This window comes from Lupinus angustifolius, chromosome LG04 (genome assembly GCF_001865875.1).
Source record: "Lupinus angustifolius cultivar Tanjil chromosome LG04, LupAngTanjil_v1.0, whole genome shotgun sequence".
NCBI lineage: Eukaryota > Viridiplantae > Streptophyta > Magnoliopsida > Fabales > Fabaceae > Lupinus > Lupinus angustifolius.
In genome coordinates, this window is record NC_032012.1 from 2,692,894 (window position 1) to 2,703,819 (window position 10,926).

The following is a 10,926-nucleotide window of genomic DNA, read 5'->3' on the forward strand; positions in this document are numbered from 1 at the left end:
GGAGTAAGTTACGCACTTGGGAGAGTGATACTTCTCAAAAATCGTACAGGTTCTATCTTCGTTCTGTTATCACACTGATACAAAATTGCTATATTTCTACATATTCTCTCTCAAATATTTGACCAGTTCTATGACAGCATCATTAAATGTCCACTGCTGGAAAAAAAATCATAAACAATGGAGCTGAACAAAACTTTTTTTTAGGAATCGCATAAACGAGTGTGTAACAGAGCAGATGGCACCCTGTATGAAACAATGAAAAGAGCATGGTGCAGAAAATAAAGTCTATTCAAAGACTCAGGTAACGTAACATTATATCAGGAACTTTTAGGTTGCCTTGAAAAATCAGTTGTAGTGACTTGCAATAGCTCCCTATCAGTATTACAATAATCCCAAGTGCCAAATTAAAATTATTAACAAACGGAATTAGATAGAAAGGGACAGCCCAATGCACGAGGCTCCCACCTAGTGGGGTATGGGGAGAGTAGGTGTGCTCTGCCTTACCCCTGCAAGCGGAGAGACTGTTTTCAAGATTTGAATATGTGACCTCTTGGTCGCTAAGCGGCAACCTCACCGTTGCTCCGAGACTTACCCCCTGAAGAAGTGTGATGAAACCAATGGAAGTAGATATAACAAGAAAATTCTAGGTGAAACCATTAAAAAAGACTTAGATCTAAACAAAAGGCCTTTCTAATAACTTGGTTTTTAGAATGGACATCATTTGATCCATGTAGCAACCTCCACCCGATGGGAAAAGGCTTTTGATGTTATATTATTATCGTAGATCTGAATAAGGATAAATTATTGTGCAGAAAATTTGTAATATAATATCTAGATACTCTAAAGGTTAGTTTAAAGAGGAAAAAGAGGATACTTTGAGCTGGCCGGATCTCTAATCTCAAACATATCTGCTTCAGCATCATAGCCACATATCAACACATAGTGACCTGTCAATAGAAACTTTCTACTTACTAATTGACTTAATAAATTGAATATTTAATACTTATAGTATGAATCCACCATGAGGATAGTGACTGGTTTCTCACATCTTCGAAAAATATCAGCTCATATTAATGATTGCAAGCAAACATGATTTTAGAGTTCCGGAATTACAACTTTAGAAGGTAAACAACTATTAGACCATTTAGTCATTTTTTAACAGAAGTACCGAACATAGCTACAGAAAGGTGTAATAAATAAATAAATATACATTCACTGTGCTGCCCTGCTTAAGAACACACTCACAAGCAACATGCTGTATGAGTATAAAAGATACATCTAAAAAGAAAATTAGAGTCATAACTCATATTAATAATGGGCAGTTTTTTAAAAATACATCTAATTGATAACACATTTAATGACACTAACTGTATTCACTAAGCTTTAATTCCCATGAAAGTACCCAAAAGGGTCCTATAAAAAGGACCAGATGATGTAACTATAAAATTATTGTGATATGAGCAAAAATAACTACAGAACATAATTTAAATCCATTATTTTCCCCTAAAGTAATAAATCTTAATTTTTCTAATATATATTTCCTTATTTTGGTTCTAAATGTTGCCCAATATTGGGGAATTAAGTACTTGATTTTATCTGAACCCAAGTCCTACAGCACACGTTTTCCTGAAATGAGTTTTTTGCTCCACCTATATAGCCAACGTTTCCACCAAATATTCCATGGTAGTCAATATATATGATGAATCTTAAAGTTACATGCAAGGTTCACAGAGTAAAGCTTTTCAATCATTTATTTAAGAATTGATATTGAATGACGGCAGAGGTGCATGAGACACTTGCAGCTAGTGCATTGGCTCCACATAGCATTAAAAAGTTAAAAAATATATTGAAATCAAGCAAACAGCCCAGGTCAGATCAGCCCATCTGATCAAATAGCTGAGCCCAGTTCTGGTTTAAAATCTACAATTTAAAGTAGATAAGCCCTCTATAATTCAGAGGATTGTGTATATATTTCATTACAGTAAAAGTGTACAAAAGCCACACACATTGCTGCAGATCTCCAACCCATAGAACTAAACAGTGTTGACACAATTTCCATATTTTAATCATCCAGAAACTTTTTTTCTTGTTGAAAAAACTTAATTTTGTTATAAAATAAAAATACTGCAAATGATTTGAGTTAAACTGAAATATAGGATCTTCAACTTGAATTTGATAGAAGGGTTTACAGCAGTGGAGGATAGTCTATTACTTACATCCCTGTCAGAGTAACTTTATAAGCATAAGTTTTAAAATCAGATTTAACTCGTCTTCTTGAAGGTTGGTGAAAAGCCACTGACATGTTTGCATACTAAAGGCATTAACTAAAATAAAAAGGATGCTACTCACATCTACAAGAAAGTTGAACAAAGGTGACTTCTGTACAGAAAGAATAGATCTGAGACACACAAGTTAAAGCTATGATATCAATGGTCACCTGTGTAGCCAGGGTTATTGCTGAAGACGCCAGGGACATGATCATCTTCTTGCCATACATGACTGAAACAGAAACTATTCATAAGCATATTGTATTGCCCATGACCAAAAACATGACAATATTATGGAAGATAACAAACTAGCGAACAATATATTGCACCTGGGTGGCAAATTTACTAAAGGAAAAAGAGGATATCATTGAATGAACTTAGTTTACCTGAATGCTACCTAAAGTTGGTACTAGGTAAAAGCATTTGGAATATGTACGTGTTGTAAAGTGAATGTCAATTTATTGTTGAAGCAAAATAAGAACTGAAGGGATTAGAAGAGAGCAGCACCTCAATTTATTGTGGTCAACTAACGCAATAGCAATACATTTCCCAGACAATATGAGAACAGAAATCTCTTCTCCACTTATTGACCTACACTGTAAAAAGAAGCAAAAGATTTATTGACTACTTAATACTTATAAAGAAAAACAAAGCTATAAGCTAACTGCTAATACAATATCTCCAGACAGAAGAAAAAACAAATTGGCATGAAGTTCTACTAGTCAGTTTCTTCCAATTCCAACAAATCTTCCAGAAAACACCATACAACCAAGCTTTATGGGAAAAACGATTTCCTACTCCATGTAACAGTCAACGTATGCAGTAAAAGTGCAACTGGTTTTGCACAGTTTAATTATTTCCTACCATGATAAATATAACATCGAAACATTGATAGCAAGAAATGATCATATACGCGAAAATCTCAGAACATCTCTCAGATTGATACTGAGGGGATCCAAGAAAAAAGGTGTAGCATACCTGTATATCAATGCCAGCCTCCATTGCTTTCCGAAAAAGTGTATCCACTCTCACTAGATCATTAGGCAATTCCTCCTGTGTTACATTTAAAACAAAATATTATCAACCTAATGCAATAGATAGACGAAGCATTGAATGCATGCCGAAAAAAGATCACAGAAAAGGTCTTAAAATATCTGACGAGCCAACATCAAACGTGACAAGTACAGAAACAACATGCTGTAACCTATATAAACCAGCATCATTTCCACCCAATCAAGATTATCAATAAGACCTAAAGCCAATCGTGGACACATTTTAGGCCAAACATGTCCACTTTTCTGTCAAAACTGGTGAATGACATAACTGTACAGCATACACATTTAATTGTGCACATCTAGACAATGTCCTCTTGGATAATATTGTGATAGCAACCTATATTCAAACAACCCCTCTCAAAGAAAAGGTCATATCTTCAATTTGTTTTACTACACGGACATGGATGTGCAAAGACATAAGAATTGGACAAAACCTACTATTTTGGTCCTTAAAAGATTTTTAGAACAATTTGGTCTTGCAGTGATAGTTTTTTGGTAAAACATGTAATATGTTTACCAATGAACTTTACATCTAAGGACTGTTAATAGCACAATAGTTAATGTTCACAACAGCCAAAAGTCACCATTTGAGGACCAAACGAATGTCACTAATTTTCAGGGGCCAAATTGATGTTTGGAAAATCTTGAGGACCAAACTGGGAATTTACTTCAAAAATTGAAAAGCTTGTAACTATTTCCGTGTGGCAGTAAATCACCTTATAAAATGATTCGACACAATAGTTTGGGTTTGCACCATATGTCACAGTGAAGTAGGAAAAAGTAACAGAAAATCTCTGTAACAAATACGCCAAATCGACAGTCCAAATGCTGCAAAACAGTAGGCAACAGTAAGACAAGTCAGAAGTCAGTTATATTATTTTCATAATGTATTCATATGTTTGAGTGTTTGATTCAGAGCAATAGATAACAAAAAGTTGTTAAAAAAATAAAGTTGAAATCTTCGACAGCATAATCTTGCAAAGTATACAAAATAGAACTCATGTGATCATGATTATATTTAACCATTAATTTTTTTTACAAAAGAAATCATGCTTTATTCTTTCTTGAAAATTCTCATAGGCAGTTTGGTTTGTAACTTGAATCTCCACAGGTGTAAGAAGACACAATTTATATGCAGAACCTGACATCCTAATTCCAACTTTTTAAAATTCCATATTTACGAATCCATCAATACTTGACCAACTTCAAGTTGGTTTCTGATTTTTTACCAGAGATAATAAGGATGTCTCTTCCATTTCATGATTGACTTTATACATAAGAAAAAAGAATAATATATTGTGAATTCTAAAGCGAACTTTAGTTCTGACTGTTGAATTCCAGACAGATAAGAAATAATAAATTCAGTGACACGAGTTCAATAAGTCTATGATAATTTATTTAATGAATGTAGTTTAGTATGTTCATCAGCAAAAGATAACAACAATAAAAGAATTATTGAATACTGATACAATATAAAAATTACTTACTTTAGAATTATTAAATATACAAAATACGAAGACAAAATTAAATCAAGATAATTTGATTATCTTTAAGGATGAGTTGAAATGTAAAAGGCAAGTGACAATTGTGTGCCAAATAACAGAGGAAGGGGTAAGGCTAACTATATTTAATATTATAGTAATCAGCATACCAAAAATATATGCATCTACTCTAGAAAAATTGATGAAACCTCAGTCCAAAAGTTAATATAAAGATACTAAGAAGCCCTGCCACCCGATTAACATTTTAAGATTGTCAATAATTTTCACTTAAATGAAGACATAGGGAAGAAGAGGAGTACTATAGATATACTTTCAGACATAGTCCTAAGGTGAACATTTCCACTACGAGTCCAACACACAGTGTGAGTTTACCTATCATAGCCTTGTAAGAACTTTACTTCTCTTAATCTATTACAAGGGTCTCAAATTCACTTACTTCTTAGATGCATTAGACATAGTTATATGTATATACTTCAAGCATTTCAAATAATGTAATAGCTATAGTTCTAAAGTTTTAAATAGGACAAGACCTATTTGTGCAGCATAGTTCAGCCAGTGATTGAATATCGCAGTCGTTGATACCAATAGTTTTTAAAACCATTGTGACACAAGCAAGGCCACAATCCCACGTATATATTTGGTTTATGTGTGGTACCTATAAGCATGATTGGGGTAAACTTTGTTACAGATATAAACAACAGAAAAAAATAGTTGATGTTTAACATAATAAAGAGAAAAAAAAATCACATGCACTTACTTCATTGAAGAGTGAGTGGCGTAAGGAGGGAAGATGGAAATCTATGCTATTTGATGGTTGCTGAAACAGGTAGCTATGTATAGCACTCAAATTGTCAACTTTTAATTCTCTTTCATCTTCCGTCTTAAGAATCTTGTTGAATAGCAAGCATATGGGCCACATTAATGACCAAATTAAGTGTGTTCAAATGTTTACTTTCAATTGTCAAACAAAGGCTAAGGACATCAACAGAGTCCAGAGAGGGATATCGGGTGGTCCTTGTCGTGAATGTTGGGTCTCAACTCTCAACGAAATTAATATAATTGATGTATATATATATATGCTACCTGCAGCAGTTTTGACTCAAAAGTTATTAGAAGTCAAACATAGAATTCTTCAATATCTTTCTAGTTAGGAGCCCCTATTTCTAAACCAATTGAAGGCCACAGCACCAAAGGTCAGAAATTGAATCACTTGAAGGAGTTAGTACCGTGAACAGATTAATTAAGTACATATTCAATAATTCTTTTTGAATTAAGTTAAAACAAGCTAACTTTCAGAAAATTCTACTTGATAAGCTTATCGAAATGAGCTAAAAAGTGATTATAACAAAAGTCATAACTCATAAGTTATTTTCATAAACTTATGAAAATAAGTTTTTTCCACAAGCCTAAATAAGCTCTTCCAGAAGCACCTTTGATTAAAATATAACATCACATAAGAATTGCTCGAGTTCTAATGCAAATTGCAAAAATCAAACCAGAAAATGATCAAAACAAGTCAATAGCTAATCAAATTTCAACAATTTCCAACAAAAACTTCTAATTCGTTACTGATACGATCGGTGAATTTATTAAAAGAAAAAAAGATGAATACGTTTAATTTGAAGAAATCTGGATAGAGCATGAAACAAATAAATGAAGAAAAAGTAAAAAGGAAAGAGGATCATACAAATAATATGAGATCGGACGCAGAATAATTATACGTAGGAGTGCGAAACGGTGAAGAAAGCGTTTCTTCAACGCGAAGATGGGTAGGTTCAGCTAATTTGTTCCTCTTTCAATCCTTCTCTTCATTCCTTAATCTCTCTCTCTTATTTTTACGTTTTTATTAACTCTCTTCCTTCCTGTCACGTTTTATTCTCCTGATTCTTTCTTTGTTTTATCCGAAGAAACAGTGTTTAAAGTTAGATCATTCCTCAAATTATAGAATAAATATTGACTTTGATCATGTTCTTTGTCGGTTGGATCAGGTTCATGTTAGATGTCATAAAAATGTTTGGGCTAATTTGTTTTTGGTACTCACATATTACTTCACCACTCAACATCTTAACAAATATAGGTCACATAAATCAAATTATTCTAACTAAATAAATAGCTTATTGATAATGTTAAGGCTGATTTGATATAATTTCAATATTTTTGGGTTATTTAAGTGTATTGGGAACATGTTAAAAGAATTTAAGTATATATTCTAATTTTTATTTAATATCATATTGATAGATGGGATTTTCTATTATGACAATAATTAAATTTGAGTTCAAAAATTGAGATCTTGAAATTAACAAGAAAAGTCAAACTATTTGACATATGTATAATTTAAATTTATACATATTAATTATGCAATCATATATAGGTAATTAAACATATATACATAATATATATTAAAACTTATTTTATAATTATAATGCAAATATGATTTTATATATGAATATAATACATATTAAAATTAACTTTTATACAAATTGGGTCAACTGTCGTATTTGATTTTTAGTTAGAAGATCGACTTTGTGACTTAGAGAGATGTAAACTCAATTTTGATCTCTCCAAAAATATTTAGAGTCGCTTATCATTATGTTTTTTGTGGTTAAAATGTAGAAAACTTCATTTTATATCTTTTTAGAAAATATGGTTTTTAAACTTGAGTTCTGAGCTCGGGAGTCGATTACAGATCTGGTGGCACTACCCATATTAAAACAATACCCTCAAAAATTGTATAGACTTTTATACCCTTAAAATTTTATTAAAACAAAAAATTAACTGCGAAAACATAATATTATATTTTTTAATTTTGTTCTCACAAGATATTAACTTACTCATAAAAAGATCAAGACTATATAATTTTTATTGCCTAGTTAAACACCCAAATTTGACCGGGTTAATTTGTATTTCCAAAAAATAAAAATAAAAATAAAAGTTATTGAGTAAATAGTAATAAGTGAATAAGATTAAAAGGGGTGACTAGTTGGACTTGCTAGAGCCCATCTACATTAAGTTTCTTAACCTAATCTCCTTTTATAAACTATGTTTTTAGAAACTAACTAGGGGAATGATTCAAATTTTGAAAAGAAAAGAGAGGGAGGAGGCTACCCTAATTATTAAAAAGAGACACACTTAGAATTTTTTTTTGAAAAGGAGAGGAGGCAAAGACTAAAAGAAAACAGTAAGGTGAATACAATAGCCGATAAGAACATAACATTATTTTCTTCATTCTTCTTCAATTCGAAAGTGGTATTATACTCACTTGTCTTCCTTTTTTCCTCTCGTTATTATAATGTGCCTTCACTGTTGAACTGTGATAATAGAAAAATAAAAATCATTGTTGCCACCATCAATGTGGGTGCCACCGCCACTGCCAACGGCGGCTATATACCTAGCCAGCCACATGGATTGTCACCTTTGACAACCCTAACCTAAACCCCAAATCAATTTTATTCTAAACCCTCAAATCAATTTTTAATCTAAACTCCAAAATCAATTTTAACCTAAACTTCCAAATCAATTTTTAACCTTAAATCCCAAATTGATTTCGAAACCTAAACCCCTCTAAAACATAAATCCCCAAATTTAATTTCCTTTTTATGTATTTTTTGCTCTTTTGCCTTTTGATTTTATTTATTTATTTATTAATTTTTATTTATTTATTCTATTTGTTTTTCATTTATCTTTTATATTTTATAAATGTTTGTTTATTCAATAATATGTTTATGTATATAAAAAATACAACATAAAAAAAATATAATTAAATGAAGGAGAGATAGTGCATTATGGGACCCGTGCCTTCTCGCGTTACATCAACTTCACATTTTCAAAAAAGAAATTTAATTGAAATAAGGAGAGATATTGCACTATGAGACTCGTGCTCAATCACATTACCTCACCTTAATTAGATCGGAGATGTAGTGCAATATGAGACCTGTGCTTTCTCGTGTTACCTCAAATTGACTCTTTAAAAAATAATTTAATTAAATCAAGGAGAGGTAGTGCATCATGAAACTCATGTCGTGTCGCGTTACCTTAAATTGACATTTTTCAAAAATAACTTAATTAAATCAATGAGAGGTAGTGCACTATGAGACTTGTGTCGTGCCGCGTTATCTCAACTTGACATTTTCAAAAATAATTTAATTCATTCAAGGAGAGGTAATGCAATTTGGGACTCGAGCCATGTCGCGTTACCTCAAATTGACATTTTCAAAAATAATTTACTTAAATCTATGAGATGTAGTATGAGACTCGTGCCATATCACGTTATCTCAAGTTGACATTTTCAAATCAACTTAATTAAGTCATTGGGATAGTGCACGATAGGACTCGTGTCGTGTCGCACTATCTTATCCTAATATTTTAAAATAAATATAATATATCAATCAATCAACCTTTTTTTGGAATAACGATGTAGCCTTAATTTCTCTTTTGCAACTAGAGATATGTAGGAGCAGATATTTCCCTATCAAGTACAAAAAAAAAAAAAATTGTCTTCCGTTTTTTGTAATAGCGTGAGAGTTAAATTAATATTTTGAAATAATTTGCACGTGATTAATCTAGGTACCATTTTTATAATGCACGGTATGAGGTGTCTAACACCTTCCTCTTCCGTAACCGACTTTTGAACTTAATTTTTTCTATGAGTAGACTAATCCTTATTTTAAACTGGTTTTCATGTTTTCCCTCTAAAAAACATTGATGGTGATTCCATTGCATTTATTTGCATTTATTCTCGTCGCACTCATAAAAGTGGGGTAAGACAACATGACGACTCTATTGGGGATAGCATGACAACAGGCCTTAAAAGATTAATTATGTGAATATTTAGTTCATTATTTTAATTTTATCATATTTTGTTTTACCTTTGTTTTTGTTATTTGTTTTAGAACTATTCATGTGTATATAACTCTTGTATATAGATTCTATGTTTTATCGTCGTGTACAAGTTCTAGGGTTATTTTTGGTTTTTATGCATTCGCGTTATCAAGGTTTGTATTTTCCCACACAAACTTCACTATTCATGCATTGTTACTTCGACCGTCTACCATGCTTATTTATCTATTGATAGGGATACATTGGCTTTTCGTCATTGAGACTTTATGCACATTTCAGTATTGTACTGATGTATCACTCAGACTGTTACTGGATATTATGGATATGGCCCCATGGTGTCTCGACATCTTCGTGTCATATTTGTGATATGCGGGTTGTTAGCTTCTACTAGCGATGGTAGTCTGGGGACCTAGAGGAAGTCTAGTACCACTAAATATTTCATATATGAACATTAGAACTTCACCTTGAGGTATAGACTTCTAGACTGAACGAACATTGTAGGATCAAACACCTTTATATAGGACACAGGAGTATACATCTTTTTGTTATTTTATTATTCGGCATAATGTTGGGAAAACCTCTATCCTGCGGTCATAAAGTTACTCACCATCACATGAGCCTGAGTGAATTAAGGTATCATTGCACTTCGGTATTCTTAGGACACGATGGAAGGCTTACAAAAAAATCATTTTATAACAACATACATATGCATGTCATGCAATCATGCACTTAGTCAAAAAAAGGAAAAATCATTTCATACTAGCATCTACATGTATATCATGCACACAAAAAACTATAGCATCCACATGCATATCATGCACTCATAATAACATCTATATACATGTCAAAAAAAATAAAAAAAAAGCATAGCATCCACATGTATATCATGCACTCATGAAAACAAAATCATAATAACATCTATATACATGTGAAAAAAAATCATAGCATCCACATGCACTAAAAAAAAGCAAAAAAAAAACTTCATAACATTTATGTGTATACCATGAACAAAAAAAAAAATTATTTCATAGTAGCATCTATAAATATGTCGTGTGTAAAAAAAACAAAAACAATGCATTACCTACTTGCATTCATGCACCCATATAGAACTTTTCCATACAACTAATCATTCAATTTCACACATGTCGTGTTCTATAAAAAAAAACGAGAAAAGAAAAAGAGGGAATTCACATGACATTCATGTTAGTGTAACTTTCATTACATCACTTATGTGAAGTGCATTCATTAAATCATACATCCATTTCC

General features: G+C 31.9%; 1 protein-coding gene across 3 annotated transcripts in view; it reads right to left on the reverse strand.

Annotated features, from left to right (window-relative positions):
* LOC109345093 (protein GUCD1) overlaps positions 1–6,813 on the reverse strand; it is a 9,044-nt gene extending 2,231 nt beyond the window's left edge. Inside the window, exons 1-8 of one of the 3 annotated variants that reach the window (XM_019583876.1) lie at positions 6,546–6,813; positions 5,582–5,907; positions 5,355–5,479; positions 4,039–4,150; positions 3,246–3,320; positions 2,775–2,863; positions 2,438–2,511; positions 875–947 (exon numbers count right to left, since the gene is read on the reverse strand). In XM_019583876.1, the coding sequence (XP_019439421.1) occupies positions 875–947; positions 2,438–2,511; positions 2,775–2,863; positions 3,246–3,320; positions 4,039–4,150; positions 5,355–5,479; positions 5,582–5,743 (710 nt within the window). In that variant the 5' untranslated portion in view covers positions 5,744–5,907; positions 6,546–6,813. Of the gene's footprint in view, positions 1–874; positions 948–2,437; positions 2,512–2,774; positions 2,864–3,245; positions 3,321–4,038; positions 4,151–5,354; positions 5,480–5,581; positions 5,908–6,511 lie in introns of all 3 variants that reach the window. The other 2 variants (XM_019583875.1, XM_019583877.1) reach the window with 2 other exon arrangements.